The sequence below is a fragment of the Podarcis cretensis genome (genome assembly GCF_951804945.1).
Source record: "Podarcis cretensis genome assembly, chromosome: 12".
In the NCBI taxonomy this organism is placed as follows: domain Eukaryota; kingdom Metazoa; phylum Chordata; class Lepidosauria; order Squamata; family Lacertidae; genus Podarcis; species Podarcis cretensis.
The window spans coordinates 18,626,877-18,645,116 of NC_137181.1; the positions used below are offsets into that span (position 1 = coordinate 18,626,877).

General features: G+C 40.9%; 1 protein-coding gene across 4 annotated transcripts in view; it reads left to right on the forward strand.

Annotated features, from left to right (window-relative positions):
- The window catches only part of PARD3 (par-3 family cell polarity regulator), a 567,153-nt gene that overhangs the window by 359,858 nt on the left and 189,055 nt on the right, over positions 1-18,240 (forward strand). For all 4 annotated transcript variants that reach the window (XM_079996388.1, XM_079996385.1, XM_079996386.1 and 1 more), the window contains 3 exons: positions 4,941-5,129; positions 6,685-6,855; positions 16,423-16,573. In XM_079996388.1, the coding sequence (XP_079852514.1) occupies positions 4,941-5,129; positions 6,685-6,855; positions 16,423-16,573 (511 nt within the window). The remainder of the gene's footprint in view (positions 1-4,940; positions 5,130-6,684; positions 6,856-16,422; positions 16,574-18,240) is intronic.

The window sequence follows — 18,240 nt, forward strand, 5'->3', positions numbered from 1 at the left end:
TGTTATTTGCTTTTGTTTTAACCTGAAAAGTATTCTGGTAATATCAAACTAATACCATAACTTGCATGGACTCTTTTCTGTGTGTTCCATGAATCAACTACTCACTTCACTTTTGTTTTGTTTTTCCCTTCTCCTTTTTCTTCCAACAAATGTTAACGCTGAGTGGAATGCTCTCTGTCTTCAATGTTCCTTCTCTGTGTGCCTGCACATCTAGTACTATTGCATGTTCTCCCCCCCCCCCTAAAAAAACACCAAAAATTCAAAATGTCCATTTTCCAAGAAGGGTTTCAGGGGCAGGGTGAATCTGTGCAGCATCATATTCACTTTACTTGGAGTGTGATAAGTGACAGACAGCTGTTACTGGTTTCAGATCCACAATACTTTTAGCCTGCTGCAAGGTGGCTTTGCAATCATTTCAAGATTCTGATGGAATTTAGTTTTGGGAATGAGAGCGTTGCACATTGGGCTGCTCCATCATCATGCATCAGGACAAGAGTAAGGATGTGTTTGCTGATCACATTGGGGCTGTGAAGTCACACAACAGATTTTTCTATTACAAGTTAAAAGTTTCTACAGTAATCTCAGTGCAGAATTGCACATGGTTCCCAGTCACTCTCTCATAATGGCTTTTTAATCTTCACATCCCAAAATTTATGGCTGGTCCTTTATGTTCTGTCATCAACTAACATTTGGAAATACTGGCTGCCAGTTCTTCTTTGCAAAGCAAAGAACACAATTTTCAGTTCCCTCCCCATTAGAAATTACTGTGTCTTCACCTATTTGTGTTCCAAACTTCAGCTAGTGGAGGTGCCATATCCATTTTGGGTACATTTCTTGGCTTCTTGTTTCTATGGACAGAATTAGAATGAGAATGGATTAGGGTCGCCACTTGTACATCACAAAAAAGAGAAAGAAGATACAGATTTGCATAAAATATGCATATGCTAACAGTTTTATAGATGCAAATTTAGAAACAATGTATATATTTTGAATACAAATACAGTACATTTCACCTTAATGGGGAAGGTTGTGAGCAGCTGACCTGTGTGCCTGCTTAGTCAGATGCCCAGATAAGCAACTTTAAGGCCCCTGTTGCTCTCCCTTCATTTTTAAACCAGACTTTGTCTGGACAGCTCTTCAGATAGACAAACCCCATCAAGCAGAGGACTCTTCTCAAATCTCTTCAAATAGAGGACTGTGTTCTTAAAGTTGGAGTTGTACACATAGGATCATAGAATGGCCTGTCTATAAAGGCATACAGGAGGCAAAGCTAACAAGAGCTGAAAATATACTTGGGCTTCATTTCAGGTGAGCTGGTGGGGGTTTACAAAATTTCTGGAAACAAATGATGGCATGTCACTTACTGTTCACTGATGCTAGGTTTGAATTTGAGGCAAAGAAGTCACCTATGTAGTTTATCACCCATTGCATTTTTATTGCAAATTACATACTTGAGCAGCTTCATTCATTCAACTGAAGTCATTTCAGGTGACCTTTTCTTCAGTACAGCAGCTCTGAACAGAGCATTGTGAAGTTGCTAATTGTTTTGGACATGGTATGCAAGAACTCTTGAGGGAGTTGAGCCTTGTTGTTCAACGATTACAGCACACAAATTGACTTGGGTGTTTTATTTCTGTGGTGACGGGGGCATGCGAAGCAATAAATTTCTTTCGCGGATCATCTAATCATGAAAATAATGTTGAGGTATTTTGATTGACGTGCTGAAGCTGTTAATTTGGAGCATATCAAGATCAAATGGAAGTTATTGCAATTAGTCAGTGATTGTGTTATATTTTCAGTTTCAGTTTTTAAATGCCACATTTTACATATTTCCCCTTGCGTTTTAAAGCCATAATTCATGATCATGGGATGTTGGTGACACTGTTGAGTTTCACATGGTCAGTGTTTCCTTCCTTCTCAAAATAAGAGTCTGCTTTAAGTTTTGGAGTATTCAGTCTCAGTATTTTATACTGCCAGTAATTACCGTAAGTGGTGGTTTGTGCCTGTTGGGCATAACCTGTAAGGCACTAACCTAGTGCAGCCTTCAGCTACCTGGTACCATCCAGATGTTTTGGACCACAGCTGCCATTTGCACCAGCCAGCATATGCTGAAGTCCATTAAAGTAAGTTCAGCTAATACTATGTAACCCAGTGCTGCTTATTTATCCTGGAGGAGTTCTCTCAACCAGAAGTCTTCCCCAGACCTACTTCTGGAGATACGGTAATTTCTTAACTAGCGATATGAAGGACTAAGCTTGGAACTTTATACCTAAAAACCATTTGCTCTCCCAGTGGCTTCTGCCCCCAAATAACATTGCTGTCAGTGTAAACTATAGTGCAGCATAACATCTGCACCAGTGCTAATGCTTACCATGCTTAATTTTTAACTGCTGCTTGAAGTTAGTTTCATAACACTGCCTGAAGCTAGCCATGTTTTACATTAGCTTTGATAACAGTGGTAACTCAACTGGGATGTGAAGGATGGAGAGAATTCACATAAGGTTGGATTGTCTCAGGAAATACTCGCATCATTGGGAAATCATTGCTCATAGCTGATAGAAATTGCTGGGAAACTTTAGTTCTTGACCCAGGAAGTACAACTGTTACAACTTCTATGATGTATGAATGACAACTGCATTAGCACTATGGGCACCTACTTATTGTTAATGAAGGACTTTGTGGCCAGACATGTTTTATCCAACTTGTAGGGGAAATGAATATTTGTTGGGAGTTCTTCGATTATACTCTTAAGTGCTGATTCAGTTCCAAATTGAGATTAGTTCCCCCCCCCTCACTATTCTATTCTTTAGAGATTTGCTGTTGTCATTAAGTATTGTGGATGCTGCTACTCTTAGTGTACTATTTCTTCTTCTGCTCCCCAGAAAGACATATTAGGAAATAACTGGGGAGTACTGAAGTCCCACATGTGTGGGAAACTGCAAAAGAAAAATGACTGACTGTCTGAATTCAAAAAGTGCATGGGGCTTGACTCACTCAGTAGCCCTTAAAGCCCACAGCAGAGTTTAAAACAGAGATATATACAGCATTTGCAAAACATAGGAAATATAGGTTGTTAGATCTTTGAATGACCCAGTATTGTTGTTGGCGTCTGTCTGTCTTGAGACAATAGAGTGCACATCTGCATTAGCAGCACCAAAGTGACCTCCCTGGGGCGCAAGCCTGGGCTGTGTATATGGAGGTCCTGGGCTACTCAGACAAGAAGACCCCTGTCTCAGCCTTGCTGCTGTGGTCCAGAGGAAAGCAGGACAATATGTTTGGCACCAGCTTGGCTGTAGGAGTTCCCAGAAAGATGTGTACAAGGAACTATTCAACTATCTTAGGACTCTGCTCTGGATTTGTGTAGGGTTTTGCTTTATTCTGAAGATATCCCACAAGGCAGCACAAGTTTATGTTCAGAGTTTTCCTTCTGCTAGATGGGCTATCTTCCCAGTCCGACAAGCCCCATTTGCCCATCACTTCTCTCTACAGCACGTGCAGAAACCTGCTTCTTGACCGTTGGATCCACTATTGGTCTAGTCTGCTCAATCTGCCAGAGCCTGTCTTTGTGTTCAGGGGAAGTCCCTAACTCACCAAGGGTTTGAGACCCAAAGGTTATCCTCACCAGGTTTAACTGGTCAGTTGAAGCTGTTCCTAGGGTGCGGCTACTGTTGTATGCAGACATTTTCTAGGAGCCACAGGTGAGAGCTGAGTGCAGGGTGGGGACCAAAGGTGGACAAACTACAAAGCACAACATGTCCCCATCAGAGGTATTACCCTTCCCCTTTACAGCTTCTCTAGAAATGTACTCCTTTGTGGTCCTTAGCACCTTCATCTACTAACTAGCATGGTTATGCATGGTTGGATTTGACTGAAAAATCTCCCACAAGGCACACTACACTCAATAAATATTGGTGGTATTATGAAGTCTGAATCTGCACTCTGTCTCCATCTTCTAGCAGGAGACGGAGCTTCCAGTACTTAGAGCAGCATACCTAAAGCAAATGGTTACCACAAGTGACCAAGCAAATTTATAATCACAAAATGGCAAGATATAGTTTTTAATTTTAATCTAGCAAAAACAACAACAACGTATTTTATTTCTATCTCTGAATTCTACTAAGCATCAACCACTCACTCTTTTTATGTCAGCAAGCCACCATCATTGCTATTTATTTGGAGTCAGGCAGTGTACTGTGAGCAACAAAGGTAGGAGTGTGAAAGTAGAACAGATGTGAAATGTCGAAGATATTTTTTTTTTTAGTATTCACAGCTGTGCCCCATATGACTATTCTGGCACCCAAGAGCAAAGTGGCTTACCGTTACCTGATCTCATCTGTAATGTTTTATATGACGTTTCTTTGAACATTATTAATAATCCCAACTGCAAAAGAAAAATGGAGCACATGACTAATGGGTGTTTATCTATTTGCCTGCTGTTTGTATCCTTCTTGCTGCTCAGAATACATAAATATTCAAATGTCATTATTTGGAAGGGCAAATGAACTTGCAACAGAAAATGTGTTGGTTTTTCATGCCGCCAATAATTATTTCCTGATTGGAAATGGAATGGTTCAAATTTGTATTAATTCAGAAAGTATTGTATTAATTCAGAATGCACACACACATTCTTTCTCCCTTTCTCTCTCTCTCTCTCTCTCTCTCTCTCTCTCTCTCTCTCGCTCTCTCTCTCTCTCACACACACACACACACACACACACACACACGTGCACACATGCACAACAACTGTTACTAGGAATTATTATTTGAAGGTGTTGCCAGATGCACTATTATCACAGATTTCTGCATAGAAGAATTTCAATAGGAATGTTCATGGTATTGTAGTTCTTACATGTTTAAGAAAAATTAATAGCTGTAGTTAGAAGATAATTACAAAGAAGAAATGCTTTTAAATAATGCCTTGGCTAATCTTTTCCTGACAGAAAGCAGAAGAAGAAGATCTTGTCCTTACCCCTGATGGCACCAGGGAATTCCTCACCTTTGAAGTTCCCCTTAATGATTCTGGATCAGCTGGGCTTGGTGTTAGTGTGAAAGGTAACCGGTCAAAAGAGAACCATGCAGACCTGGGCATTTTTGTCAAGTCCATTATTAATGGTGGAGCAGCTTCTAAGGTAAGTGGATAAATAATTAGCATTTTTAAAAGACCTGGTAACTTTCCATTATTTATTTTCTTTAACATGTTTTCCAATTCTTTCCTGATTTTTCCTTTGAATCATAAGTATATTTCATCATTTTATATTTTATTGCTATGGAACATCTACAGTTTCCACCTTGATCACCAATGAAACAGCAAGACACTATTAAAGAAAATAAAACATTATTCTTTTATGTGCAAAGTTCCAGACCTGCCTACTTATAAAATGTTCAGCAGAACAATGGTGTGGTCAATGGGAGATTTTGCAGCCGACCAGCCCTGCTCCTCAACAAGTTTCCTAGGACTCCTGTGGCCCAATCAGGAGGAACATCTACAATCCTGGGTTCAGTATTTTTGGAGGTCTTCTGCCTGACCACGCAGATTTAGCAGCAAAACCTGTCTGAACCATAGAGTGGTCATTGCCTGTAGCACCCAGCTAGTTACACAATAGACCTGAAAGAGGTGGGAATGAATGATACGAGTCGGGCGTATGGCAGCAAAGTGAGTACCCTCTCCTTTTTGCCAAGACTAGAGAGACCAACAAGTGTTTTGCTCTTATAGGAACACATGGTGTTGCCTTATATGGAGTTAGACCATTGGTCCTTCTGGCTCAGTATTGTCCACACTGATTCGCAGCAGCTCTCCAGAGGTTCAGACAGAAGACATTCCCAGGCCTTCCTGGAGATGCTAAGGATTGAACTTGGATCCTCCTGCATCCAAAGCAGATGCTCACAGCCCTTCCTCACATGAATTGCATTTGCTTTCAAACCATGGAAGACACCAAATTGGAAAAGAAGTTCATAGTGAGGCCAGGGAGAAAGCTCTCTTTCGGCCTTTTCTGGCCTCAGGGACAGAGGAGCCAAAAGTGATGACATACTCCTTGTACTCTAAATAAAAAAAAGAATTCCTTCCAGTAGCACCTTAGAGATCAACTAAGTTTGTTATTGGTATGAGCTTTCGTGTGCATGTCAATAACAAATAACCAATACCAATAACAAACTTAGTTGGTCTCTAACTAAGGTGCTACTGGAAGGAATTCTTTTTTATTTTGTTTCGACTATGGTAGGCCAACACGGCTACCTACCTGTAACTAGATCCTTGGACTCTGTTATAGATGGGGTTATTCACATATAAATGCACAATGCCACCATCTCATCAGAATATTGAATGTTGTAAGATGAAGAGAGGAAGGTCCCAATGTTCAGCAGAGCTATGTTAACAATGCTGTATAATTTTATTGTAACTAGTATGGCTTGGGGATTACTTTCAGGGGCTCATGGAGGAAAGACGGGAACAACTCTTAAAAGCACATTTCACTTAGTATGCTGTTTACATAAACAGATTATGATAATGATGTGAAGTTCAAATATGTATATAATTGGGAGCGATATGTCTGTAGTGATTTCTTCAAAAGTCATTATAGTTGTGTTCGCTTAACCATAAACCCTCAGGATTAAGATTTTACTTCCTAGCTAAAAGATGCCGGAAAGGTCCTTTATTTTTTCCTAACGTGAACATTATTCCCTTGCCAGGATGGAAGACTCCGAGTGAATGATCAGCTAATAGCAGTAAATGGAGAATCGTTATTGGGCAAAACGAACCAAGATGCCATGGAAACCCTGCGAAGGTCCATGTCCACAGAGGGAAACAAGCGTGGAATGATTCAGCTCATTGTGGCAAGGCGAATAAGCAAGTGCAATGAGGTAAGAGCTGTGTGCCTTTTATCACCGATAAGATTTTGTTTCATAGGGAAAATTATACGATGGGAGGAAACATGGAAAAGCCCATTCTTAGAAGTATAATTATCTGATTATAGTATAATATACCATAATATAATTGCACTCCAGTATCTGTAAGTAATTGGGATCATGATGGCATAGAAACAAATAAAATAAATTTGGTCATGTTTCACAGGGACCTTTTCTTCACACATACCCCAATGTAATTAATATGATAACTATTGAAATCTGTATAGCTTCAATAGCACTTGTATTATAACAGCTACTCTGGCTTCCAGTATGTTTTTCGGTCCAACTGAAAGTGCTGCTTTTTAACCTTTAAAGTCCTAACCAGCCTGAGCCCAAGTAATCCGACAGGCCACCTACTGCTGAACCATCCTACTCACACTCTGAAATCCCAGTTGGAGGCCCTCTCAGTGTGTCTATCTCCTAGGTCTGTGAGGTGGGGTATCATGGGGGAGAGGGCCTTTTCCGCAGAGCCTTTGGAACTCTTTCCCAGTAGAGCTTCAACAGGCAGATACACTTCAGGCCTTTTGGGAGAGACTCATTTCCTTTGATTGGCCTTTGCGCTAGCTGGATGGAGGTTGGAATATTATGTTGTTTCTATTGTGAATCTCATTTATTCTCACTTTTTGTAATTTTTTTTAAAAGTTTTTTTTAAGGTTATATTTCTGTAAGCCACTTTGCCTTAGAAGCAGAGGTGGGCTGGCCACCTTATCTAATGTTTAAAAAGTTATGGAAAGGTGTCGTTTGGCTAAAACTGAGTGGATTTGGGGCTTGTGAATTTCATTAAAGAGTTCTCACCCTTTGTTCCATAGTTTAAGTACTTAGAAAATCATTCTGTTTGAAGCCCCCTCTATTAAGAAATTTTTTTTTGGATGCAGGAATATATCTATTTTAAGGAAGGGGGAGATCCGTACCACACATGTACTGTGGTATGAAAACAGAGCTGACCATTCCTGATGTGGTTCTGACACCTTTGATGGCTCTGATCCATTCCATTTCTGCATTAATATGTGACTCTAAAATAAAAACAGAAACTGTACAAAATTCCTGTTTAACAGCCTGGATCTAGGCACATCAAAGAAGTGTTTGAGTTAAATATGTTGTAAATTTAAACAGGGAAAACAGGTAGAGAAAAATGGGACTCTAGTGGCACAATGTTTTATTGCATATACAACACATATAAATCATTTTTTCTTTACCAGTGTAGCCAAGTCCATAGTTTATCACAAAATATAAATTTAAATATGTGTTTAATCTTGATAGACACATTTCTAAACTTATTTTACCCTACTTTTTGAATACCTATTTTGATACATCCCATTTATTTGATACATTGAGATGAAAATGCATCAGAAAATTTGAAGAAGTTCAAGATATCAAGGCTGTAACGCCATCCTGTATTCTTGAGAACTTTTTCAACCGTCGTTTTTTTGAGCAGAACTGTATTTTTGCTTTGCCATGAAACTGACATGTACTCCAAATAGGCTCCTTGGTAAACACTGAGTAAAAAACATTATATAAAGACATGTGTAGTTATAAAAAGCAAATGAAACTGTTGATTTATGAGGGAAAATCCAAATTCCACACCGTACCAATACCATTTGGACCAACCAAATGGTGCAGAACAGGGAAAAAAGCTTTTGAGTTCTCCAAAACTATCAGTGGCGTAGCGTGGGGGGTGCAGGGGGGGCTGTCTGCACCGGGCGCAACATCGGGGGGGGGGGGTGCGCTCGCCGCCTCTGGAGTCGCCGAAGAGCCTCGGGCGCAGGCTGTAGCAGAGCCCCATTTCTCGCGGAACTGACGAGCTGTGTGTGCGTCCGGGCTGAAGGCGTCCGGCAGGCAGCGGCTCTCAGCGCTCACCGTGGTACCCGCGCGTCAGGGCCACGGAGGGCGCGCTAGGCAGCCCCTCGTCACAGCCCCGCCGCCGCTGCTGCTGCAGCAGCTGGGCCATGTTGCATTTTCCTTGCCTCTCTGCCCTCCTCCTCCTCCGGGCAAGTGGCGTCGTTTGGGCGGCAGCGCCAGCGGCAACTCGCCTCAGATCACCTGACACGGACCCGCCGCCGCTGCCGTGGCTACCTTACCGTAAATACCCCAGCCCAGGCAGCAGCAAGAAGAAGCTGGCAGCGGTGGCAGGTTAGTGGATAGGGGCGCAAATTACTTGCCTTGCCCCAGGTGCTGACAACCCACGCTATGCTGCTGAAAACTATTAATCAGGCTGGATATTAAGCATGGAGTCACAGTCTTTAGTTGTAGCATGGAAGGAACAGGGAATGTAAAGCAGACTTCTTTACATTATGTTTTCCTAGGTGTTGTGCAGTTTTCAAGTTGCAACTGGGTCTGGCCCTAGGATCTCTGGGGCAAAGAAGCATAGATAAAGTGCATATACATACATTTGCATACATATATTTAAATGTTGTATAAACACTGCTGTTTCTGCAAAACCCTGAATCTGGTACTGTAGAATCTTTCTTGTTAAGACTGGGTACAATTCAGGCAAAGCCAAAATTCAGAACCTGGTGTGTGTGTTTGCATTATTGTACACCCTCAGGATAAAAACTTATGCATATACACTATTGTACTGTTAGTGCTCAGGACAATAAGCATAAATACAGATTTAATGTCACATACTCTAGGAAACATGTAGCTGGCAGGTTGTTGCTCAGCTTCCACTTATTCCAGTGCATGGCCTCAATAAAGCATGTTTTAAACAAGTGTGTTGAACTTTGGCCCAGGCAAACAAGGTAGACGCCAGAAAGTCTCAGGGCCTATAAATAAAATGTGTAGCGGAGTTAAGCACATTGAGAAATAGCCTTGTGTATCACTGCACAAGCTGCCTTCTGTTAGAGCTTAATATTAGGGGATAGACAATGTCTGCCTTGCTTTTCTCCAAGCTTTTGTCTGGGAAAATTAAAATATGTTTCTCTTTCAGAAGTGGTTGCATAAATCCCCCAGATCTCTGTTGTTGAAATGGCTACCTCTGCTGTTCAGGATGTCACTGGTTTGTGTTAGGGCTGGAAAACAGTATTGGTGAACACAATGTGAAAGGTTATGTTCAACTTGTTCACCCTCATAATTGTTTTCTACATCTGATTCCAAAGATTTATAACTTTGTAAGTCTACATTTGAATCATGAGGGATGTTCAGAGAGGTGTTGCTGGAGGTGGAATTTTGATTGGAGAAATCATTGTAGCTGGTAATAAGTTGAAAAATTCCCTTTTCTGTTTTTAACCCAGAGGCCACTTTTTTCTTTGGCTGTTAGAATAATGATAGTACTTCAGACTAATGTGTTCTGGGATTTAAATTGGAGTTTTGTACATTGTCTTGTAATAAAAAAGAAGGTAAAATGTGACTGTTAGCATATTGGGCCACAGAGATTGTATTCATTTTAAATACTCCTAAATTGCCAGACTACTTCTTTTTTAAAAAAGGTTTTTAAGAGCAGTACAAGCCTTTCAGTGGCATCGTATTTTAGACCTCAATGGCCACTGAAAGACTGGGCTCTACTTCAGTTGACCTGAATTTTATTTTTTATTTTTTTACAATTATTTGAGTGAAACAGTAAAAAGGTTTAATTAAAAGGTAGTGTGTGTGTGCGTGCATGCGTGCGTGTGTTTGGCCATGCTTCTTGTGAAAGGATACAGGGTCTTCAAATTTGGCAGAGGGACCTGCTTCTCTTTCTCTTTGGTTTTTGAGTGTCTGTTCTGAATCCTCCAAAACCAAACATTCCCTGCTTCCCAATGTTCATTACCTACCTTCATGACAACCCTAGAAAGATGACAATCAAAGTAATGATGAGAGGAAAACTTAATGTTACCACGTACTGTTTTGGCATCGCTTTTTTTAGATGGTCATTCCCCCCTACTTTATTAATACACCACCTGGCAATTATATTGTTGAAATGCCAGTGGTCATTTAACTGTCCCTTTATCATTTGTTAGATAAGGAACGAACAGGTTCTGGTTAGAGCAGGTAGTATTTATCAAGTACCTAGTATTTATCGAGCAGCTTGTTCTTATCTAGATGATGAAGGACCATGTGGCAAAGTCCCATTTCTTATTTAAAACATGGCTCTGTCTGCATAAGGACAAAAGTGCCTGTTTTCGTGTGGGCTGCTTTCCTGCTCATGACTGATTTGTGCAATAACATTACAGCTTCTGACCAGCGACTAAGAGTGACGCTGTGATAAACTTTTGTTTTGTTGCCAGATGTCATTCTATTCTTGAAAGAGATTAGGGAACAATGGGCACCCTTTTTATTTTAACTCAGCCCAACCCCCACCTGTTTTGACTGTAGACACATGTATGACATTAAGAAAATAACTGCTGAATAACTTGTGGACAGTAAGGAAGGAGTGCATGCTTAAAAGTGCCATAAAATTTTTATAAATGCAATTAAAAGTTGAGCACCGAAGGTGGTTGTTGTTGTTTTGGAAGTATCTTAAAAATCCCAAGAGGGCTGTCTGGAATGATGCTAGGGTTAAGCAGGTGGGTAATCACTGGATGGTGGACTAGATGGGCCTTTGGTCTGACTCCTTGGGCAAGACTCTTCTCATGTTCTCCCATCTCAACATTTCTGTCTGCATGGGGAACAGGGAACATTTCAGGAGATGGTGTATATTCCGCAGCCCTGTTTGTCTCTGCTACATGAAACAGACCTCAAAGCAAAGTTCAGGAGCCACTAGACCACCTTGTCCCCATCCCCTCCCTTCCTGCCTAAGCTACTCCCTTGGTTTGTAATTAGCATGCATATGTCTTGTCTAACAGGGAAGTCTATCCTACTTGAAGCAGATGTCTTCACTAGTAGAGGAAGTTGTGTCATGGGTGTTTGGAGAGATGGTTGCTTAGGCTGGAGCCTTGCCCTGCCTGAGAGATTCTTTCCCATCATGAGCAGCTATCCACCACATACGATGCCGGGGTAGATAATAACATGAAGCTAATGTTTTCATACATATCTCATTAATATGTATTTCATACATATCCATGCAAGATTGGATTTAAATATATTGTTACGAAAGTTGCCCACCATACCCAGTCTCTGCCAAGCAGTAGCAAGATTCCAGGGTTATGTTTCTCTTGGGAATCAAGTTCTTAATAAATATGGCTTATTCCACACATATTTGCACCAGAAGCTTTCGATGCAGGAAGTGCACCGTTTACAGCACTCACGTCTCAAAAGGGGCTTGTTTCTCACAGCAGTGCAGCTTTGGATTCCACTACTGTATATCTCTGTGTCTCTGTCCCAGCCTGCCTTCAGCTAGCCCATCAAGATGGTCTGCCCTTCAGCCCCTGCATGGAGTTTTACCTATTTCTTGCTTTTCCTTCCCAGAACGCCCTTGCCAGACAACTCCCCCCTTCTGTCTGCTAACCCCATTCCTACCTGCTCTTCCAAGCCTAGTTTTAAAAGATGACAATTTTCCTGTAACCTATGTCATCTCTCAGCATAACATTGGCAACCTCCTTTGATGCAGTCTCAAGGATTTCTCTGTGATGGGCTATCAACGCCTTTTGTTATGCTTAACAGCTTCTTCTGTCCTGGCCTGGAAAGAGAGCTTAGCCTGTTTTTGGCACTGCTTTGCAACTTCCCTTCAGTTGTTCCTACCATTTTACTAATTTCTAACATTCACTAATTCTAGCAGTTATGGGTGCCTTTGCACCCCTAAACTCAAATCTGTAACATCATTATCATCATGTTGTAGAGGTGTGTGGGATGTGGGGATGGAGAGAGATCCATACCATGGCCACATTGCAAGTTCTTCGGTGTGCTGAGATTTGAACTGGAAACATTGGGCTCATAGCTCATGCCATTAACCACTGTGAACACAAAGTAAGGTCTGATGGTCTGAGGCCCAGGCATAAAGTTGTCAAAGTAGATAAAGCAGCCTGGGCTCTCCCATATGTTCTGGACTACAACTCCCATCATTCCCAGCCAGTGCTTGGGCAAAGGCTGAGATAAATGACAGAATAGACCTTGGTTGTGCACCTTTCCCACCCCTTTCTGTTCTCTTTCCGTCAGCAAAACTTGCCCTTGCTTTGACACATTTTCTTTATGCAAACCTTCTTGCAGAAGAACCAACAAAAGTGTTTTTTAAAAGGGCTTCTGTGCAATCTTCTCCTCCCCTTTTACAAAAAAACTTTTGTTGGGTTGTTGTTGTTTTTTTGCAAGTTTATAAAAGGCATTGTATCTTTAGTTAAATATTTGTGTGGCTGACTGTTGATGTCTTGATTTAAATCTGGCTTTTGATATGCTAATTTGTCACTGAATAAAGTCTTTTTCCCATGAAAGTGGTAAGACATGCCAGCACTCTTTTCAGAGTGCAGCCATTAAGCAACAGTGCTGTTGTTTACCCCTCTCTGTAAGCTGCTGCTTACCAGTTCACCTGGAGCGAATGCCTATTCCTCTCCCTAGGTTCCTAAGCTGCCTCTTTCTCTGTGCCTCTTTTTGAAAAGAATAGAGGGGGGGAAATCTACTCAGAGCTAGATAGTGTTTAGATATGCATTGTCCCTTGAGAAATGGTTATATTATGTGGTTCAATAAAGAACTAGACATTTGTTATATAAACTTGAAGATACAGTCCTATCTCCCTGGGAAAATAAGTCATGTTAGTCATTTAGGGTAATTTTCACCCTTTGTTTGAAGAAAGTTAAAACAAAGTACAGTTCATTTGTGCGAATACACTTGGCATGCAACTTTCAGTCCCTGGATAGTATCTCTTTCTCTTTCCTTTTTAATAGCATTTCAGAATTTTAACATTTTTATTCTTCTTAAATTTGCCTTTGATTCCTTTACATCAGAGGCTTTGAATATTGTTTAATTTACTTTTCAGTGGAACTGTCAGTAGTAATCTGCAATTTTAGGAGGGGGGGGAACCTGAATAAAACAAATCCTTGATTCACAATTTAAACCTTATTGAGCCTAATTCACTTGCATGGCAAGTTTATTATTCTCCTGCAGCCTGACGTGCCTCCAATGGTAATTGTGTTGACCCTTCTATGCAGTAAATCTCCCTAGTGCTGATCAAACTGGGAAAGATAAGGCTACAATTCAGAACTTCATTAAATATCTCATTTATATTAAAAAGACGATAGCTTTGAACAGAAATAATACTTTATACAGTCTCTCCTCTGATTATGCTTCACCCACTTTGAAGTACTGCAAGTTTTACAAATCCCTCCTGTATCCATCATACTGGTACTATGGGATCCCCTAAATAACATGACACAATGCCTTTGGGTCGATTGCAGAGATCTATCCTGTAAATACCACATGCACAAGGTCAGACCTTTGTAGTTCACATTAATTAGAAGTTGCTACCCCTTGAGTCCAGTCTCACTCACTGAAGCGGATTAGAATCCCAACTTTATCTATTAGCATGCATAGAAATAGTGGGAACCGACCATCTTGATTTTACCACCCGTGGCTGTTTAGGTGAATAGAGGATCTTAAGGAGGGATAATTAATCTGTATTTAATATCCTTAAGTATGTGGTGAAACATTGTGAGTTAAGAATGCTTGCTAAAATTCCTTTTCCAGAGAAAAACTAAATCAAAGCATCTAATAGTAGATAAAAATTGCTTACAACAGACAAATGATCAAGATGTCAGTGAAGTACCATTAAAACAGATCAAAGAGAGCAGCTCCAAAAACACTTTGGAAGAAGAGGGGTGCCTTCCCCCTTTCCCCTCTCCTGTCATAGCAACAAGTGGGGGCCAGGAAGAACAGCCCAGGCAGCCTCCCCTTAGGGATTCCTCAAACAAGAAGGTCTTATAAAGGCAGCAGCATGAAAATAAAGAAGGGCCCAGTCAGACTCCCATGGAGAGGGCATTCCACAGTGTGAGTGCCACAACTGAGAAGGACCCATTCCTTATGTGGCGTATCTCAGTCAGTGGGGGAACCCAAGCAGGATGTTTAAGGGCCTTCAGTAGAGCCCGTTATTTGCAGAGAGTCTCGGATTTAATCTCCACCATTTCCTTCCTGTAACTTTGGAGAGCCACTGCCTGGCAGTAGGTAGATAATGGGGCAAGGTAGCTTCCTATGTTGATTGGATTCAAGGAAGTTGTGGTCCTTCAAGTAAATAGATCCCAAACTTCTCAGGACTTTAAAGGTAAGAACCAGCACCTTGAATCGAGCATGAAAATGAACAGGTAGCCAATTACAATTACTAAGGGCCAAAGTAATATGCAGGACCAGGATAATATGTTCTAGTCCCAGACAACAATTTGGTGCCAGCATTTTGAAGCAAGGTTTCTGGATGCTTTGTAAGAGTAGCCCCACATTGAGCATATCCAGGGCTTTTTTTCAGCCAGAACTCACTGGAACTCAGTTCCGGCACCTCTCAGGTGCCATTATAAGAGAACAAGGGTGAATTCTGGCACCTTTTTTTAATAGAAAGATAGCACTAAACATAAATAACACTGGCCAGTCCATATTTGCAATGGTTAATGGATAGTTTGCGTTGTGTCACCAGGTAGTACAAATGAGTTAGAATTAAAATATTGGTTAAGAGATCTAAAATCTTCCCTCTGCACTGGCCCTTTGTGTGTGGCATATGTAGGCAGCTGAAAAGGGAAAACAGAGGGAGAAGCCACTTTATCACCTTCCTTTTGCTACATGATACCAAGCATAAATATCGCTCTCCTTCTTACAACTTCTGACTCTTCATAGCATGCTGATTTGTGGCACCCTGCTGGGTGCAAGGGCCTTTGAAAGCCACTACTGTGCCTGCAGGGGGCTGTAAAAAGTGGGACAAAATTCATGTGTAGTGAAGCTGATGAGATTTTGCCTAGACCCTGAAATGATGAAGCCTCTTACCCTTAGGGTCAGAATCACTTGAGTGCATATGCAGAACCTGTCTCCCCGCTACCACCAAATGCAAGCAATGTTCCTAATTGCAATCTGTGCAAAAATAATGTTAATTCCAGATCAGAGTTCAGTTCTAAATATGCAGGTTATTTATTTGTGTATGTTCATATTTATGGCTTTGGGCTTTATGGGTTGAGTGGAGTTGGGGAAATTGTGTAATGATTGCATATGAAAGCAAACGGTTCCAATTTTAGAATGTGGTTAGAAATCACATACCAAATGGAGTGGTTTTTTTTTTTGTTTGTTAAATCCTTTTTTATTTTGTTTCTGCACCTCTCCACAACTGCGCTGATGGTTCCTGTCCTGACAAGCTGTCAGTCTGCGAAAGAGGTCCAGGCCATCTGCCAGATAATTTTGAAACATACGAGGTTGCTTGCTTGCTCAAGGATATGTGCAGTACAGATAAACCAAAACATGGTGCTTTGTCTTTGCATGTTTCCTGCTGAAAAGGGATGGAGTCTGACAAGGCTCCATAGGAGGTACAGTGTGAAGTGGCACAGAAAGTTGGTCATTAAGCAACACTGTCATTGCAAATTATTGTGGTCCAGGGTGAAGAGTTCTAGCTCATTTGGTGCCCAGCCAGGACCAGGCCTAGAGCAAGTTGTTATTGTTCTCCCATCTGTTAAATGGACCTTCAGCACTGTTATTTCTCCCCTTTCCATACAGTTGGAATCACCTGGGAGTCCATCAGGGCCAGAACTGCCTATTGAAACAATACTGGATGACAGGGAGCGTAGGATTTCCCATTCACTGTACAGCGGGATAGAGGGCTTCAGCGAATCGCCCACCAGGAATGCCGCCCTGAGTAGGATAATGGGTAAGTCAAGCAGACTTGGCTAATTATGTCTTGGGGATCATCTATTTTTCTAGGTTTACAAAGAGGTGGTTGATGCATTATGTATGTGGACAGCATGGAGCTTGAAAATTATAGTGACCAATTTATGCCTTTCCCCTTTCTCCCAAGTTCGACATACAGGCTTCTTAATGCGAGTCAATAAATTGATATAATAAGTCTCGGATCACAGAGCAGGTGGCAGCCACAGGAACATTTTAAAACGTTTTACTCTGTCTGAGGTGGAGAGACATGCTTTATGCCAGTCTATGAGGGCCTGCCTAGTGCAGCTTCATTAAATGTAAAGTCAATGAATGTTATGATTAAGGATGTATCAGTTAAGTTTCCGCATTGATTTTACCTCCTATTTAAGTTCCCGCACAGAAACCAGATAAGCTCATGTGAACCTTATCCAATTTGTGCTTAGTATGACGTTTGTTTGGGGACCTTTTTGCTTTTCTGCTTTGCATGCCGTAGGTTTAATTTTATGCATCCTTTGTTTGAATTCAGTAGTCAACTCTCTTCATGGCCCCCAGTGGATAATGAGGTTATTAGTACTTGCTCTGTAGCAAGTCATCCCCGCCCCCCAACAGATTCAGTTAATAAAGACTTACTTTGTCACAGGATTGGCTGGGTTTTCCAAGCAGCTCAGACTGAGATTTAGTTTATTCAGATTTTAAACCATTTCAAAATGTTTAAAAACATGTAAAACCTGCCATGTTGCCATGTTGAAATACGTTTATTGGTAGATTCATCTGCAGCTCTGAAACTGAAACACAGATGTTAAAATGTCATTTTTCATGCATTGACAGAGTTGTTATGGGCATCCATAGATTGATTTTGGAAATCCTTTTTTGAGTGCCTACAGCAGTGGTGTATCTATTTCTAATTTCATTGTTTAACTTTAGAAAATGAATTCCCTTTTCAAATTGAAGTGCCATAGGAGTCCCACTGGTATGAAGGTTAAATAGATTAAATAGTTAGTATGCACAAGAAGTGTAAGTGAGCTCTTCCCACTTACATATTTGAAGGCTTCATTCCTGCACTCTGAATCACATGCATATATGACTTCAAGCAAATAAACAAGAAGCCAAAGTGCAGGATCTTATTTTGGATTTTAATACTGCCATGTTTCCCTTTTGCTTATCCTGTCTCCCATGGGGTAAAGGCAGCAAGGATATGGGCTAACCTTCATTCTTTCTTAAAGCCATATGAAATGTGCCATTAGTTTTCTGTGGATGAATTCAGCGTTTCTTAATCACTTTCCCACATGGAATGTATTCATTAGCAACAAGCCAAATGGAGAAGATGCTTCTTAAAAGTGCTTGAGTTTATTAAGGCCCGGCAAGTTTTGAAAATACAAATTTCCTTCTTTGTGGCCAATCTGAAAGACTAAGCTTCTCTAGGGCATTTTTGAATCAATTTCCCAGGGTATTTATTAGAGCAACTGATTATGGTGATGTGAGGGGTGCGGGGAGAGATCTGTATTTTTATTTACACACACACACACACACACACACACACACATACACACACACACACACACAAAACTTTATTGCGGTCCATAGACCCAAAATACACAGTACATTTTTAAAATTTACATTGTCACTGTTGTTTTAATTTCATTTTTACATTATTCCCTTGTATTTATG